This window comes from Uloborus diversus, chromosome 1 (genome assembly GCF_026930045.1).
Source record: "Uloborus diversus isolate 005 chromosome 1, Udiv.v.3.1, whole genome shotgun sequence".
Classification (NCBI taxonomy): Eukaryota; Metazoa; Arthropoda; class Arachnida; order Araneae; family Uloboridae; genus Uloborus; species Uloborus diversus.
In genome coordinates, this window is record NC_072731.1 from 32,220,325 (window position 1) to 32,239,444 (window position 19,120).

A 19,120-nucleotide genomic window follows, 5' to 3' on the forward strand; every position below is an offset into this window, starting at 1 on the left:
GTGAATTAATTGTTTAGTTCTAAAAATTCTTAATAGATGGCGGTGTAAGTTAATTAATCGATATAACTCTAACATCGTATGACTTACTGCTAAAAACACCATGATAAAAAAACTCAGAAATGTTGCTTAGAATTTCCATATAACGTTTCGGGATATTACAGGTTATTATTCACTTCCTGAGAAAATCAACTATTTTTCAAAACGTTTCCTTGAATTGCTACAAATTGCAGATTTCCACCGTTGTGAAAAATATTTTTCTCCACCAGTGTCAAGATTAACTAAATGCATTTAATACGTGTATCGGTTTCGGAGCGAGTACGGTTCGTCCAGATTGACTCAACACCAAATGTGTGCGAAAAGATATCTGGATAACGAAGCGTTACAAGAGTTGCAGAGGAGTTGCATTCGAGCTACTTGCTTGAGGGTCTGCCTTTGCGTTGGCTATGCGTGCATTAATGCTTTGAGATCTTTATTAGAAAAGCAGGAAGGTTCCAGGCTTTTATTATATTAAACCTGCGTTAGGTTTCTCTGCCTTTAACCAAGAAGACTACTGAAATCTTCAAGAATATTCCAGGTTAATTTCAGGAAGGTTAATGAATTTAAGCGGAAAACAATTATTTTCTTTATTTTCTTCCCCAAGAAATTTTTAATATCATTGATTCTTGCAAAGATACGTTCGCAACAGAAAATTGTAGTGACAATTGCATCGTCAGGCATTGCTGCTACTTTTTTTAGATGGTAGACGAACAACACATTCAGCTTTAAAGTTGCCTATTAGATATTCATAACAAACAAAACGCGATGTGTAACATTAAAGAAAAAAAAAACGTAGAATGGCTGTAGTGTTGCAAGAGAGTGAAATTATAATTTGGGATAAGTGTACTATGGCTCATGAGTAAAAGCATTCATTCGAAGCCCATCATAGGATTGTGCAAGATTTAAACGGCAACGATAAACTTTTAGGCGAAATTGTCTGAATACTGTCTGGGAACTTCCGGCAGACATTACCAGTTATTCCGATGAAATCAACGCATGTTTAAAACAATCGTTTTTATAGCGTAATGTCGAGATAATGCGATTGGCCATGAACATGCGAGTATAAAAGCAAAATAATCTAATCGCACAAGTATTTTCTAAGCAATTGCTGGGTATTGGAAACGGTGAAATTGAACTGTATCAAAATATACAGTACAACAAATAGCCAGACAATTTCTACACTGCTTTGAGACGAAAAGTGAACTAATTGAGAGTCTATTCCCAGATAAATTTAATTTTTTTTTAAATCATAATTGCCTCTGTAATCGCGCTGGTTTTGTAGCAGTTTTGTTTTCGGTAAACATTCCCGAAGAGACAGAAATATTTGTGGATCGTCAATTGTCGACTGTAAAATACAGATCCCGATGCATGTCGCAAATTGTATTTATTGGTCGTACTAAGTTATTGGAGTTGACATTTTCTAAAGCAGGTTTGACATAAGGAGAATTACTATTCGTCAACTGTTTAAAACAATTTTGATGACATACTATTTTTAAGGAGAAACTATATAACTTTCGCGTTTGAAGACGTATTTCATAAAGTTTAACAAACACACAAATGTCCAAATCCAGATTTTACACCAAAGATGAATATGAAGCTTTAGTTTTAACTGAAGGTTTTTGCGTTTCAATTTCAAATTTGCCACTTAGTTATTATGATATGCCGTCACTTGGTAATTGGGCCACCGACTTACAACTGATTGATTTGTAACGTATAACAACTGAGCAATGACGCTGTCTTAGCTACAATTATTGCGAATAATGATCCATTACTGACGGCTGGAAAAAAAAGCTCCCAATTGATGCTGAACAACCCTATACAGTTGTCGATGAAAACAAAGCAGTAAACATTCCAACTGAATTTTTAAATTTCCTGGATACACCAGGAATGTGACTGCACGATTTTCGGTTGAAAATTGGCCCAACAATTTATTCTTTTTCGCGATTTAAACCCACCTAAATTACGCAACGGTACACGTTTCTTGATCAAAAGTCAACAATTTTGACGGGAAAGTTTAAAGGAGAAATATTTGTGTTGCCACGTAATCCATTAATAGCGTCATAATTTTCAAACACATTTGAAAGGCTTCAATTTTTGATTCGTTTAGCTTTTGCAAAGACCATAAATAGATCTCAAGAACAAACAATGTATTCTTTCTGTTTGGACTTGAAACATAAATATTTCTCTCATGGGCAACCATATATCGCCTTTCTCACAAGTGGAAAGTTATCATACTTTTCGTATGATCAAAAGACTGGTTAAGCAAGAACATTGTGCACAACTTAGTGCTTAGACAGTTTTCAGTTTTCAAATAATAGAAACAATAGTTCGAAGTCAATGTTGTCTACTTCATTGAAAAAATTTAATTTTTACATGTTTTTAATTTAGTTAGTGTATTTTGTAAAGAAGTTATTGATTACAAACTATAGAGAAAGCTGAGGTGATAAAATGTAGTGTAGAATCTAAAAGTGTATGGTGGTTTACTCTTAGTTTCTACATTCGGTTATTTTACAATCAGTTTCGATATTTACTACCACTTTCAAGTTATTTTTGCTTTTTTTTCGCCGAAGTCATACTTTCAAAATTTACTAAGCGTAAGTATAGTGCTTTTTCCATAGAAAATTTAGTTCGTACTTACTGAATTCAATAAGTACTTTCTTCAGCCTGCACTGTAAAAAAAAAATCTGAAACGTTACTGAGTAAAAATTTTCTATACTTGCTTGCAGTTCTGGCTAAGCTTTGGCTATGTTTGCATTACTGCTTATAGAAGTTCCTTAATAAATTAGAAAGGTGCTAAGCTTTTTTTTTATCCCTTCCTAAGTTTACACTAAAGTTCCAGAAACACGACTAACTTCGAACAGGAAGATCTTCGAATTTTTCAAAAGGCTTCCGAGATAATTTCAGGAAGGTTATTAACTTTTATCGGAAAACTTTCCGGGTTCTGGCATGACATGTTACTGGCATAAATTGGCTACATCAGCTGCTCATAATTTTCCAGGAACATTTATTAATCGTTTTTACATTGAATCACGCCCATTATCAATCTCTTTTGTTTTAAAATCGGCTATACTATTTTAAGCTCTATTAAAAATTTATTTGATTCTATCAAAATAATGAGTAAAAGTTTATTTTAATCCAACTTCTTTGCCACAGCAACGCGTGGCTGGGTCAGCTAGTATATATATATATATATATATATTGAATTCGGGTAATATCTTCCGTCGCGCCTGATAATGGGTTTGTTTCCTTCAGTCAAAAGTACTACTTTTAGTCACTGAAATTGATAGAATGAGTAAAAAAAAAAATAACATGGACCTAGAAGATATTTTCATTTTCCCAACAGTTATTTTTTAATTAATTTTTTAAATTTCTGATTTTTAAAACAAGGCGTGGTCTTTATGACGTCACAAATGATGCAATTTGGCGCATCTTTCTACCACGTTTCCACGTGATGATAATCAAGAAGCGAATTAAATGTTGCGCTCTACGCTTGCTATCAACCATATCGTTGCCAATACACGTAAGTAAAGTTGCGAATTAAATATTTTGTTCTATGAATGGCAACACTGAATGGCATTTCGTCAATTGTGATGTCACACGACAGAAACGTAAACAATGAAAACGGTCCGATTTAAGTAATTTTTTTTAAAAATATTAAACTTAAACAATTTATTTAAAAAATGGTCAGAGCCTATGTTTTTAATCTTTCAGAATTTCTTTCAGAAAAAAATACTTTTAAAACTTTGGAAACGACCCCATTTGGAAAAAAGGGAATTTGATGTTCTTTTACAGATTTTTTAAAAATTTTGAGTCCATGTTTTTTTTTTTTTTTTTTTTTTTTTTTTTTTTTTTTTTTTTTTTTTTTTGAGCAATCACGATTGCTTATTGTTCTCACTTGACCGTTTTTGGCGTCCGTGCCTTTTTCAGCTTGGACCAGGGCTGCAGCACCACCGTCCACCGGCGGCGGCGCGGCTGGTCCTGAGCACTGTCCCCCGAAATCCACTTTTGCTGGGCGGTGGCGTCCACGTCCCACACACACGAACGCCTACACACACACACACACACGAACGCCTACACACACACACACACGAACGCCTACACACACACACGAACGCCTACACGCACACACACGAACGCCTACACACACACACACGAACGCCTACACACACACACGAACGCCAACACAGACACATACACGAACGCCTACACACACACACACACACACACACACACACACACACACACACACACACGAACACCTACACGCACACGCACGTACACAACACTCACTCACACACATGCATACATACACTTACGCACCCACGCACCCACACACATGCGCCTACACAAACACACACGCTCGTGATTGCGAAAAACATAATTTGAATTCAAGATGCCAAAAATTTAATTTTTTTTTTTTTTTTTTAATGCTTTAAGACGGAAAAGTTGCGATTGGTGCAGCTTTGAGAAATTTTAAAATATATATTTGAATCAAATAATACCTTCTAATTCGGGAAAAGCACAGAATTTTTTATATGTAGCCATCTCTACTTCGCTACGCAATTATCAAAGTAAATTTTGCTATCTGTCATACATGCACTGTTAAAACTTCAATTAATTCTAAAATATTCAGCTTTTCTTTTTGAAACTTTCAATATTATCTTTCTCTTGCACAATTTCAAGGGTTTCTTTTTTTTTGACATATGAAGACATTTTATAAAAATTTCTGCGTGCAACAAACAAAAAATATGAGAAGTAGGCATTTTTGGAATAAATGCCTCCATTTCCTTGTACACTTGCGATATTTTTCCAAAACACAGAAACGCGTTAAACACAAAACAAAAAAAACTGTTTTATGAATTTTTCAGCTCTATTTTTGCTTTTTATTATGCTTTAGAATTTCAAAGAAACTGCTTTCACATAATATTACAGTCACCATGTGCTTTCTTTACTTAAAATACTTTTAATTTTCAGCTTTCTTACATTTTGTTATTTATTATATTCCTTTCTACTAGGACCTGCTGCTCCTCCTGTTAGACGTCATCACAGGCATCCTAGACCTAGTAAGTAGCACAACATTTACATCAGACAACAAAAAATTGCCGATATACAAGTGTCCTTTTAATGTCTGGGATCACTTGAGACGAAAAATTGACAGCCTATGTGTTCGATCGAATAAGTGATGAGTTTAAAGTAACTGTGGTACGATATAACGACTGCTATAACTCAATTCTCGACTGTATCGCCTTGTATATTTACGCTAGAGGTGGCTCAACAGCACTTAAACATCCATTCATTTGGGATTTTTCATGTAATAAAAGATCATTTTGCAATCATTTTATAATATCAATGTTGCAATCACTTTATAATATCACTAGTGGTACCATCACGGTTTCTTACCGTAGTAGAAAATTAAAAGGTCATTTGGTTTTCCTGTATATTAATTGATGATAAATTTCTCGCCAATTTGCTATGTTAATTTGCCCTCCCATGTTTTTGGCTCACGTTATGATAATTCGCTCGGAAAATGTTCTTAAAATTGGAATAGAAAAAGAACAAAATGGAATTTTTGAAAAATCGGTTCGGCGTGTTCACCGCTATGCTACGAACTAATTTTGTGCCAAATTTCATGAAAATCTGTCGAATGTTTTAGGCGCTTTGCGTGTAGCAGAAGAGATCCAGACATCCAGAGATTCACAAAAAAATTTCAGCTTTATTATCTTTACCAATAATAAAGCTGAAAGTCTGGACATTTGTGACGCCCATAGCGCCTAGACAATTCAGTCGATTTTCATGAAATTTGGCGCAAACTTAGTTTATAGCATAGGCGTGTGCACCTCGAAGAGATTTTTCGAAAATTCGATTTCGTTCTCTTTTTTATTTCAATTTTAAGAACATTTTTCCAAGTAAATTATCATAACGTGGACGAACAAATTACCATAACGTGGAATAGAAATTACCAGAACGTGGACGAGCAAATTAGTATAACATGGGCAAGCAAATAAACACAGCAAATTCGCGAGTAATTCATCATCCATTATTTGTAAATATACAAGCGAACCAAATGACCTTTTAATTTTCTACTACGGACAAAGCCGTGTGGGTATGGATAGTTTAAAATAAAAAAAAATCACCCCCCCCCCCCTCCCCCCCATTTTTTTTTTCGCTTTATTTGGGCTAGGATCAAAAAGTAAAACAATTTGTTTATTATGACGCTTTCAGAGTCAATATATTCTGCTTAAAATTTAATTCTTTAAAGCAAGGATCGATGTCTAGTCACTTTGTAATATCAATGTTGCAATCACTTTATAATTATCAATGTTGCAATCACTTTATAATATCAATGCTGCAATCACTTTATAATATCAATGTTGCAATCATGTGCGTAAAATTTCGTTTCATTCAGACTACTATTTCTTGGTGAGTGGATTTTTTGCTGTAGTATCTCCAAGATACACTGCTCTATACATGTATATTTTTCGGTACACTCGCAACTGAATCTCGTGAGTCTAGTGAACTTGTTGTTTTAAATTATGAAATGAGTTATTTTTTTGCGTTCAGTTGAGTTTACTTTTAAAATAGAAGCAATGTATCAGCGAGATACATGGGACTAATTAAGAAAGTTCTCTTTACGTTCGATTTTCTATAACTTAAGGTAATCACATCAGTAATGGCCAGTGCTTCAATAGTAGTCACTTCAAGGTTTATATTTGAAAAAATAGGATTCCATGTCTCCCAATCGACTCAAAAGTGCATCAAACGTGCAGAAGGCCAATTTTAAATCCATTAGGAGACCTGGAATCCTTATTTTTTTTTAGACATTAGCTTTCAAGTGAATTTACTGAAGCACTTTTTAGCACTGGCCACTACTGCTGTATTTACCTAATTTAGGAAGGTTCTACTATAGTGGTGTGCCGTTTTAACGTATTTCTAGCTGCCGCTTCTATAAAAATTGCAATATTAGCACTAAAAGTAATAAAATCTATTGAAAATCAAATGCGACAAAAACTTACTCCAACATTCAGGCGTATCTCTCGGATACAAAAAGATGATAACTACAAGTAGGTCATGGGAGGGGGGAGAATAGCTAAGTCAGACGTTAATTCCGCTATACAGCTATATCTCTCAGATACACTGGAAGGTTAATAAAAACGAAAATATTATTTTTTTTTTTGTTTTTAATTACCTAAATGTAATTAAATGGTTCTGGTTAAGGTCCTCCAGCTGCAGGCGGTGGTGATTCTAATGGAGACAATGGCTCATCAAGAAGTTCATCATCAAGAAATGGTTCATCATCAGCCGGTAGTTCGTCTTCACAGTCGGGTGGAAATGGCGGTAAATTTTTTCAGCACTTAACTAATCATAAGCTACATAATTGCATGAAATATGAGTGATAAAAATTAAACTAACTGGACGAAATATCTAACGACTCAATAATTTAAATCAACAAAGCAAAGGCTAAATACGAGGATGAAAGTTGGGAATGTCGTATGTGATTCTCAGAGGCAGTAACTCTCAATCATTCTCCTCTTATGGATTTTTCTTTGTTTAAATATTATTCATTTATTTTTCAAAAGAGAGTTTGGTGAAACGCGAGATGATTGACCCGAATTTCAGAATTTCCAGGTTGACATTATTTGCACACTTGTAATGGGTGTTTTTTTTTTTTCACCACTTTTTTATTTAAATTCAAGACATTTTACTGGAATTTTTCAAACTTTCACGTACCGGTTCTTATGATGTTGTGATTAAAGGGTATTCCAAATGGGAGGTCAAGGAAAGTCACTGTGATCTCCCACAAAGTTTATTCGACAAATATTGACTGATGATACGAAAAATTTGGAAATAGTGAGACAGTATTGCAATGCTGCAGTCATTTTTTCATGATGCCTGATGTATCTTTTCATACATGTAGGAATGTATGCATCCTTGTATTTTATTATTATTCAGTAAAACTCGTAGTTTCATTCAGCAATTGGAGAAGTTTTCCCTCCCAAAAAGTTTGGTACGGGATACTCCTGAAGCCAAGATCACTTCCGATTTCTAATTTAAAAAAAAAAAAAAAGTAATACTACACATAATTATGCAGTACATACAAAGGCCCCCAAAACAAGCGTATAAGTTAATTTTTTCAAAAAAAAAAGTGGTTGAAATTTCAGTTTAAGCTTGAAATTGGAGTTGCATAAAAATAAAAATGAAAGAACTAATGTAAGCACAAGTGTAAGGTAACGAATTAAGCATGTTCTGATCAGAGGCACGCCGAGCTTAATATTGAGGTGGGGGGGGGGGGGAGATTCTCAATTTCCCGAATGAAGTTCGAAATTTTTCAGAGGTATAAAATATCAACTTGCTCACATGTAACAACATTAAAATGGGACAATCTTTTTAAAAAAGAAAGGAAAACAATGGCAACATTTTTTGGGGGATGTCACGGTGACCTCCCATCGAGCTGCTCTTAGCTCTGATCTAGGGAGGAGAAGTTCTCCCTTTCTGCTTTCTTTGGCTTCGCCCCCCCCCCCCCCCATGGTAATGAACCTATCTTGATATTTATATTGATTGATCACTGACCAACTTCACTCTGAGACATCCTGCTCCCCAGCCAACGAAATGTGTTCTCAGTGGTACCTACGACACGATTGGAAATAAAATACTCTTTCGGTACGAGACTAACAAACAAGGTTAATTTTTACATTAGGTGCTGCTCTGACGTACAGTTGGAACTGAAGACTCTCGAAGGGTACCGATGGATGCATCTCGTCTATGCATTCTCTATGCTTGCGTTCGACGAACCTCACCGGTCGACCGGTGAGTAACCGGTTGCTAACCGCAGCGTTCTTGAGAGCTACCTGTTAACTGGTTGCTTCCGATGTCGTTCGATGAGCCTCACCGGTTGATCTACCGGTCAACCACAACTTAAGCTGGTTGTTTGGTTGAGGGAACCACGTGACATTTTTGACCGATTATAAGTAATTTTCACCTGCGTGTTGTTTGTCTGCGCCATGTCTGCGCAAGTAACCGGTGATCAACCGAAAGCGTTCGATGAAGCATTCGTTCGTGAAGAGCGGGTTAGTAATTGCTGACGTCATTGCTCTCACGTGATTAACCAACCTGGCGCTACCGGTCGTGCTCGTCGAACGTAAGCTATATCAGTGGTGACCAGCCTACGACCCGCAGTACATACACTATATGCCCAAAAATATTGGGACACTTTCAAAAATTCTCATTTTTGCGGATTTCGCAAGAAACAGAAGACCAATTAAATAAGCTCTTTAATTTTTTTCACATAAAAGGTCTACTCTAGCTGCCATTTTCTAACAAAAATTATGTTTTCAGTTCATTTAGGGGACGAGCAGCAAATTAAGGAAAAAAAAAAGGTTTTTGATCATTTTTCATTGTAAATAGCTGGGAATAACCTATAAATTTCGAGTTTAAAAAGTATCTAGAATTTATTTTTATATTTTCGTGAAAGAATCTTTTATACCCACGGAGATATAAGCATTTCTTTCAAAAATGGAAGTTTGTTTTGAAGGTTTTCAGCTCATATCATGCAGAGTTTTCCGTCAAACGTTTCTAAACTTTCGGAATATTTAACAGAATGTTAGAGAAACAAAAAAAATTTGAAGTTAAAATATTAAAAATTTAATGAAATATGAACGTTTAAAGCAATTAATTTTCACTGCACATGCGCGAAAGATAGCACTTTATAACCTTCATAATCGGAAGCCTAGATATGTTCTACAACTCATAAAAAAATTACACCTTGATATCTTTAAAATGTAAACAGTTATCAGAGATCAAATGAGCCGAATTTTAATGATTCTTAGCTAGACGACGAATCATGAGGGATCGTTTGCAAATAATCCGTTCTTATCATGAATCACTCTGCAACGACAACAGGAAAGTGTTGTCAGTTTGCGAAAGACCCCTGACCATTCGTTGCCTATCCACGAATTATAGAAATTCGGCTCATTAGATAGCTGATAACTTTTCAAAATTTAAAGATATTGCATTGACATTTTTTATGCTTAGTAGGATATATCTGAGCTTTGGATTATGAAAGTTATAAATTGATATCTTTCGCGCATAAGCAATGAAAAATTAATTGCTTTAAACATTCATATATCATTAAATTTACATTATTGTAGTTTCAAATTTTGTTATTACGTTTCTCTAATAGGCTGTCAAATATTCTGAAAGTTTGGTAACGTTTGACGGAGAACTCTGCGTAATATGAGCCAAAAACCCTCAAAAAAAAAAATTGCATTTTTGAAAGAAATGCTCGTATCTCCGTGGGTATCCGTGGGAAAAGAAATCAAATGCATTCAAATTTTGTTTACGTTCTGGATCGCGAGAGTGATCTTCATATGAGGTGTGGTTCTCGGTTTAAAAAAAAAGGTTGTCCACCGCTGCTCTATGCTAACCATTTAATTCTCTTCAGTTTTCGTTAATACGGCTCCCTGACTCATCTCTGGGAGAAGAGCTATGAGGGCAAGGTTAACCCAACACAAGTTCATTTGGAAAACACTGCACAGTCTTGCTTTTTTCTTGCCAGACATGGGAAGACTGTTCACATCGACTAATGCTTGAAGAAGAATTTCGTTTATTACACGCTATTGTATGCTTTTTTGTTTTGTTTATCAATAGATCTATTTCAAATGAATCTAAAGAAGTTCTTCTGCCCTTATATAGAAGTTTGGTAAGACCTCATTTGGAGTATGCTGTTCAGTTTTGGTCTCCTTATCTTAAGAAAGATATTAATGTATTGGAAAGGGTTCAGAGGCGGGCTACAAGCCTAATAAATTTACTTTCTCATTTAGACTATGATTCCAGGCTTGGAAGGCTAAAAATGTACAGTCTTGAGCAAAGAAGAGACCGAGGGGACTTGATTTAGTTGCTTAAATTTATTAAAATGAAAGATGTTACGGGGCTGAAGTTTAGCATTGAAAACAGGATAAGGGGTCATTGTTTTAAGCTATTTAAATCTCAGGCTAACATGGATATTTGGAAAAATTATTATTATAGCTGGGTAATGGAACCCTGGAACAGCTTACCGGAAGAGGTGGTAATGAGCAAGGGAGTAGATAGTTTTAAGATGGCCATTGATCTTCACTGGGGACTATAAATTGACTAGGACCTGTCTAGCTGAGCCCAGAGCCTGTTGCTGGTCGTCATTTTTGTATTTGTATTTCGAATGCAGAGTGTGATTCCATTTCTAGGTGAAAATAAGTTGTAGGAAGATTAATGCAAACTAACTTAACTATGTTACTTTTCTGGCAAGAAATCGAATGTTTGAGCCCAAAACAGCAGAAAAGAACTAGTAGATCCACATCATCCCCCTCACTGATCGTTTTCTGGTGAGAGGGATTTTCCAAAGGTGATTCGGAATGTTTTGCAATCTGCTTCTTCTGTAGTTTTTTTTTTTTTTTTTTTCAATGGCCTCGAGTTATTCATCAATGAGTTGTCGTTTATTATATGCTTTTGAAAACCAACAAATTCTTCTATACCAATCTGATCCTCAAGTGTCAAATGCGACTGCGTTGCTCTAGCGCAGTGCTCCTCAACCTTTTTTACTTTACGGCACAATTAAAAAAATTCTAGATCAACGGGGCACACTGGACTTAATTTCGCAATGGTGATATAGAAATGTTTTTATCATTCACTGGTAAAAAAAGGGGGAAGACTTTTTTCATATAAATAAAACAGTTATAACTAACGTAGTGTGTTTAAATTTATTTAGAAAGTAGAAATGTTTCGAACGCATTGAGGTTGATAATGAACAACAAAACTACCTATATCAGATTTTACAGAAAATTACGCTTGATATGTTTCAAAGCATTTCTGTCAAACATGATATTAAAGTGCACATTGCACATAAACGATTTATTAAAAAATGTTCCAAGAAAAAAGCAAGCAAGAAGTTAAAACCAAGCACATAACTTCCGCTTGACTCTAATGAGACACTTGAACCTGTGTTGAGGAACAAATACGTTTGATGCTCGGCTCTATGCTGGAAAGAGCTACACGAAGTTCTTGATCTAGGCACTTTAGAGATGATCTCTTGCTGTTTTTTATAAGTATGAGAGCTGAGAAGTTGAGTTCGCAAAGATATGTAGTTGAAAATGGTAGCAGCACATCAATAGCAAGACAAGAGATGGTGGGATACTCATTTTTAACCAGCACCAAAATTCGTCTAGAGGCACTTTGCTCAACTTAAGTTTAAGAAAACGGTCGCTCTTGAGGTCCATAAATTTTTTTCGCGCACTCAAAATCGCGCTTTAATTGATGCATCCTCAGATAAAGAGAATGAGTCGCGAATCCAGTCATACATGTTAGTTTTCTTAAAATAGTGCTTTAACATGTTCTGAACTATGACTAAATGTTCTGCCACCACATTCAGCAGCTTTTCTTCCATGCCATTTCCTTCACATATTATGTTGACGGTCCGTTTGAACATGTCCAATGAGCCACGATCTCTTCACAGCGGAATTTTTGATTTGAACCTGTTTAGGTTGTCCATACATGTAACCAAATTCTCTCCTTGTCCTTGCATTATCCGATTCAATTCGTTAAGGTGTTCAAAAATATAAGCCATGTACGGTAGTTATGCCAGTCAATATTTGTCTTGCAGCAAACTAGCGTACTGTATTTCGGTTTTTACAATAAAAAAATGTCGTACCTCGTTCCACAATTGAAAAATTCTTGATAGTACCTTACCACGTGAAACCTAGCGAATCTCTGTATGACAAGTAGGGAGTTGTGATCTGCCCCCATTTATTCACAAGGTACGGAGAAAAGGCGGGAATTAAGCGGACTCGATTTTATGAAATTCACGATTTTCACGATTTTTCAGCCAAAGCTGACTTCAGCTCATCTGGTAAGTTCTCTGCCATGAGAGCTTCACGATGGAGGAAATTATTTCTGGTTTGAAAACTTGGATTACGATTTTCCACATTCGACAAGAACCCTATGATAGGTCCTGTCATTGCTGCAGCTCCGTCGCTACAAACACTTGTGCAATTTTGGACTGAATCCCGTTACTTTTCAGATATTCATCTGTAACGCGGAATATATCTCATCACCGGTTGCACGTTGAGAAAGTTCTTTGCAGAAAAGATAATGGTCTTTAATGCGTCCCTCATCAACAAAGCGCACAATGGCTATGAGTTGTGCACTGCTTCCGATGTATGTTGATTCATCAACTTGAAATGCAAATTTTCCAGCTACTCGTAATTTCTCAATGTTGCTTCTATGTCACTCGACGTGTCATCAATTCGTCTTCTGATAGTGTCATCAGAAAGTGGCACTCGAACCACCTCCTTCTCTGCTTCGGGTCCTAGCATTCCCCTAGCATTTCTTAGCACGGTGGTAAAATAAGCGTTTCACCGATAGTGTGTGAATTTTTCGTTTTGGCAATTTACCGTGCAACATTAAAGCTAACTTCTTGAGCCCTTTCAGAACTTTTTGCGCTGGCTTTCATGAAGGAACTTTGCTTCGAGTTCTCTGCCTGCAATTGCTTGAAGTATCCGATGTCTTTGCCTAGGTAAGACACGTGACGTTTCAATTTGCTAGGAACCATCTCTTCATTTAAAAAATTCTCCCTGCAATTGAGACACTCAGGTCTTGGTGATTTTACACCTCCGATCCATGAAAAACCGAACGCCAGATATCCTTCCCTGTACTGCCTACTCAGCGACTTAACCTTTTTACTTTTAGATCCATCTGCATCAGTACATTCAGTAGCAGACTTAGCAGCTGATGATCCTTCTTTAACCAAAAATTTTTCAACATCACATTCGTAATTAAAGCGGATGTTTTGGGCCCATCCGAATAACACACTGAGCATATGAAGAGAAGCCAGAATGTCTTTGCCGGTAAATTGAACGTGAATAATTTGTGTCTAAAATAAACTGAATAAATAATGATAATAATAATAAAGCCAATAGCAAACATAAGTTTGAAAAAAAATTTTTTTTTCTTTTTTGCTGATTTGCTTTTTATAGATCAAGAAAAAAATCTTCAAAAGAGCAATACATGTCTGATGCCAACGTATGCAACAGGTAAAAGTAAAGACAACTGCACTCTTCACTTTACTCTCAGAATTGTTTAAACAGCAATAACCGAAAATATTCATTCGTTTTAGATTTTGTTTTTGCAGTTTGATTTTTTGTTTTCTTTTAATTTCTATTTTGCTAAGTCTCAGAATCGAGCTATGAGAAACTACGATAAAATGAAATTTGAATCGGAACTGGAAAAGAGGAAAACAAAAGCTAAAGCTGAGGCTAAAATTCTGGACGGGAGGACACGATCCCTGCTTGGGGGAGGGGGAGATACTCCCGTTTACGACAGATTCAGAAAAAAAAATCAGTATAATTAGTTGATTTCGTAGAAATTAGAATCCTTTTTCAAAAACTAAAAGTAATAGGATCACAAGCAGTTTAAAAGAGGTGGGACAGCAAATCCCGCCTCTCTCTTTGTTAGGTATGTCTTATTGCACATGATCGACAGGGTGAATTGAGAAGTTACAGAACAAATCAAACACTATTCGGTCGTAACTTTAAAATAAAATACATCAAGGCTGTTTCTTTTTATATAACTACGAAAATACTGCGGCACACCGGGATCCTTGTTGCGGCGCACCAGTGTGCCGCGGCACACCGGTTGCGAAGCCCTGCTCTAGCGCGCAGTCGTTCTGAATATCAATATTGTCTATTCATAGGCAATACAAATGTCTCCGCACCATTCCAGTTCTCCGATAATGTTTAATATAAACCCAATCACTTTAATACACAGAAAAGCACACTGTTAAATATGCTGTAACCATGAATCAATTCTTCCAAGGTCTACATTAATTTCACCAGAACCTGTTTATTACACAAATATGTTCAAAAAGTAAATGAAAATGTACTGATCTGCAAAAATCGTGAAGTTTCTTTCAGTGAACATAGAAGAGAATTTAAAATCATTTGCCTGCTTCACAGATTTAAGTATCGGCAAGCGATGTTATTGTAGAAAACGTGACTTACTGAGTTAATGAATGGAAAAGTTGAACTTATTGTTTCCAGGTGTAGCACTTAAGAGCCCATTCTTTCTGCCTGAGAGAATTTTCTAGTAAAAGCAGTCATTCGATATCATTACACCCAAAGTTACAAAAGTGGTAATTTTCTTTCCAGGTTCTACGCTTCAGCTTTACGTTTGGTACGATAGCCTGGACAGACAGTTTGTAATTCTTTTCTCTTAGTCGCAAAAACGATTGGTGACATTTTTCTTTCATTTAACTTTCTTGCTTCTTTGCTCAGTCCTCCTCAAATAGCTGAATGCCATTACAAATTCATCTGCTATTAAAATACTTTATATTCAAAATAGAACTCGGTAAATAATTTGTCAGTCAAAAAACCAAATTTAGCCGAAAATTCATCAGACTGTTAAGATATAGGTACGAGAGAAAGAAAACGCTTTGTTGCCCACATAGGGCTGTCAACTATCGGCCTAAAATATATTTTTAAAAATGACTAGCGTGTTTTCCTATCTCAGAAAAGTCATTCAAGCACAAACTCCAGTCTTTTATACCATTCTTTGTTTTTCTTCCGTCTAAGACCCTTATATTGTCATGAGAAGTGTTTTGTCTCATTCTTTCAAATTCTAAGTTTCTAATTGTTTCTTTTTTAACAATTACTGAAAAACTGCTGAGCCTAAAAACTTCGTTCTGAGATTAAAAGAAGGCTAATTAAATTTTTGCTATCAACATTGTGATCAATGTACAGCATGTCAGTTGGACTTAATGGTTTCAGACTTCATGAACTCTAAAGTCGCATGTAACAGTTAGTATCAAGAAATGCATAATTCAAGAGTTATAAGTTAATTACTGAAAAAAGCCCAAAAACTTTAGTTTTTCTCGTGTTACGTAGCGAGAACAGGTTTTTCGAATCTGCAAAGTTGAATTCTCACTACCCTAACTGATCCAAACAACATATTAAAAACTCAAAACTACTTCGCACTTTGCTATTATGGCCTGTTTTTTAATGTTCCTTTTGACCCGAATAATGGCTAATTCTGAGAATCTATTTCCAATATTTTTGAACTAAACGCCCTATTTCTGAAAGTTTTTTCTGTTCCAGGTTCTGGAAAGTCTAATAGAGGCCCTTCTGCACCACAAAGTAAGTTCTATCTCAGATAGAAATATAGAATTGACACTCGTTTTAACTAACCTGTGCTTCACGAATGAACGCAATGTGACGGAATTAGGACTTTTAATCCCGAAATCCCGATCCCGAAGGATCCCGCATGGTATTTTGGGGGATTAATCCCGCGGGATTGATAGCACAATCTCGCGGGATTTCGAGTCTCTTAAATTTTTTCCCATTCAAACGTTTTCCAACTTTTTGCCGCTTTATAAGCGGCAAAAAGTTGATTCGACGCATTTTGAAAGCAAAAGCGACGATTACTCTCGCAAGCATCATCTAAAAGTTTGAATCACCTTCCTCGTATATCTGCAAGAGCGGGAAAATCCCTGTGTCTCAGATGATGAAATGTGGATTTACCATTTAAAAACGCAAAGAAAATGGAGTATATTTTTCTCGGAATGAATTGGTATTCTTATTCCAGATTTTAGTTTTCATACGTTCAATAATTGATAAATTGTGTATAATTTAAAAACATTTTTCAAAACCGTCACTAAAGTTTCACATCCAGAAAATTAGGCGTTAGAAAAAATCGGTGTATTACTGACCGCAAACCCACTGGAGTAGCCTGGATGCAATGTTGGAGACTTCTGTTAGCTTAAGGAATGCGCTGAAAAGCTTTTAATTTACAAAAAGTGCACAGTATTTTTTCTCCAAAGAATGAAGCAATGAAAAACCTGACAATATTTATACATTCGGTGCAAAAGACAACCGAAAACACCAGAGAAGATGAAACACGGGATGACTCGCATGACAGTGCATTAAATTAAGCTGCTCAAGTTTTTGAATGTCTATTTGATGTGAGAGGTAAAATTAGCAAAGTTATTCAAAAACTTTTACTGACACTGCTACATTGAAACCAAACAGCACTCACCCCTTGCTGTAATGAATCAAATGCACTGATACAATGACTAACGCTAATGAAGCCGCAAGGGCATTCTCAATGCAAGTTAAATTGGATACAGCAAAACACATATCCAATTGACATCGTTTTTGTCCGAAATTTGCAGTTCTTAAGCAAAAACCATGTTATTTGATATTAAAATTAAATTTTAAGAAGCCAATCCTGCGGGATCCCTGGATCCTGTGGGACTGGCTCCTTTCAATCCCGAAATCCCGCGGGACTGAATTCGGCACGGGATTGGGAACCGTAGACAGAATAGTGGCTACTGAACTCCAATGGGAGCAATATGATTTTGATTCTATTGGTTTTAATGGCACAAGGCGAGGCCTTCGAGATAGGAAGGCCATCCAACTAGCAAATGACGTCATCGTTCGTCGATCCACAATGATATTGGGAAATGAGCACTTCGATTAGTATTTTGGTTTAATTAAACTATTTGGTTTATTTATTATTGTCTTCTATTATTTTAATAGCATTAAAAGTTCTACTTTTTCATTTGAAAACATAAAAAGGAACCGATAATCATACACTAAAAAATACACTGAGCTTAATTCATAGTATTTTACATAAAAACATTTATAAGTCTTACAAAGTATTCAAATAACTAAACACGGTTTTATTTTACAATCATGTTAAAACGAAGTGATAAATAAACACAGTTTTATTTTTCATTTGATTTTTTTTTTTTTAACTAATCGCATTTTAACTACTTGTATATTGTATTGAAACATTAACTCTATAGAAATATTCAAATAAATAAATGAACTTTCATTTTACAACTACATCAAAACAAAAAATAATTTAACCATTGTATTTGAATAAGAAATAAATGAAATTTTAAAAAATAAATAAACATTTTTACTTAAGTAAATGGGAAACATGACTGAAATATGTTTCAAAGACATAACATCAAATTAAAGTACATAATTAGTACCAGATTATTAACGTTAACTTAGCTGAGCAAATTTATGCTTTTAAAAAGACATGAATACTTGGGTGCCACCCCCCAAAGTAAACACTGCCCTACCCTCTTCAATTATGAAAACTTCAAGAAAAATACCCCAAAAACATCTCCCCCATCTCCCTTAAAATTTCAAGGGCACAGTTATTTAACTATAGCCGTTGAAAAGCTACTATTACTATGATACTATGATTCCGACCCCTCCGCCCCCCCCCCCCTTCGGTGGGCACTCTCGAAAAATTAAACAGGAATTCAACTTGTAAAAACGTTAATTAAAGAAGGAATTATGCAACATCATGAATACTGTATGTTGTACATCAAAAAAATGTATTTAATATCTAAGCAGCTTTTTTTTTTTTTTTTTTTTGGAATTTGGCTATTTTTCCATTTTCAGCTTTTTCTGCTGCTAATGATTCTTGTGTGGGGGGGGGGGGGGGGGGCTTCAATAGTTCATCATTTTAGGCTTTGAAAAGTTATTTTAAAAAGCATTAATTGATGACAAAGTAACCTTTTTCAAAAAACTTTTCATAGAATGACCATTTTAGCAACTTTCTTCAATACATAAAACCTCATATATGTTAAATTTAGATCAACATTTTGCTGAGTATGCTCTTTTAGGAATTCAGTGTGACAGTTTTGTGACAGGGGGAAGGGAGGGGATAACAAGAAGTGTGACATCACGCGTTGTTTATAACAATGTGCTCATGTTGAACAGCGTTTCATGTAACAAGGAGGGGGGGGGGGACATTTGTTCAAAATTTCGCAACATACTTTATGGACAGCTCTTTAATTCAAATTATGTTACAGTTTCAGAGTTCCTGAAAGCTTATTAACAGAAAACCCAAGGAGTTCATAAACTATGTAGTTCAAGACATTTTGCCCTTTTTTAAGCATAAACAAACAAGCATAGAGTATTTGGCAAAAACACGTTGCGTATCCACTGCTCAAAAGTAATCTTTCGTAAGCCCAGAAATTATTACTCAACCACAATTGGTGCATAAATATCATATAACTTAAAGACAACAGTGGAAAAAAACATAT

General features: G+C 35.5%; 1 protein-coding gene across 2 annotated transcripts in view; it reads left to right on the plus strand.

Annotated features, from left to right (window-relative positions):
- The window catches only part of LOC129234531 (uncharacterized transmembrane protein DDB_G0289901-like), a 224,433-nt gene that overhangs the window by 139,944 nt on the left and 65,369 nt on the right, over positions 1-19,120 (plus strand). For both annotated transcript variants that reach the window (XM_054868543.1, XM_054868544.1), the window contains exons 4-6: positions 5,052-5,099; positions 7,252-7,371; positions 16,152-16,190. In XM_054868543.1, the coding sequence (XP_054724518.1) occupies positions 5,052-5,099; positions 7,252-7,371; positions 16,152-16,190 (207 nt within the window). The remainder of the gene's footprint in view (positions 1-5,051; positions 5,100-7,251; positions 7,372-16,151; positions 16,191-19,120) is intronic.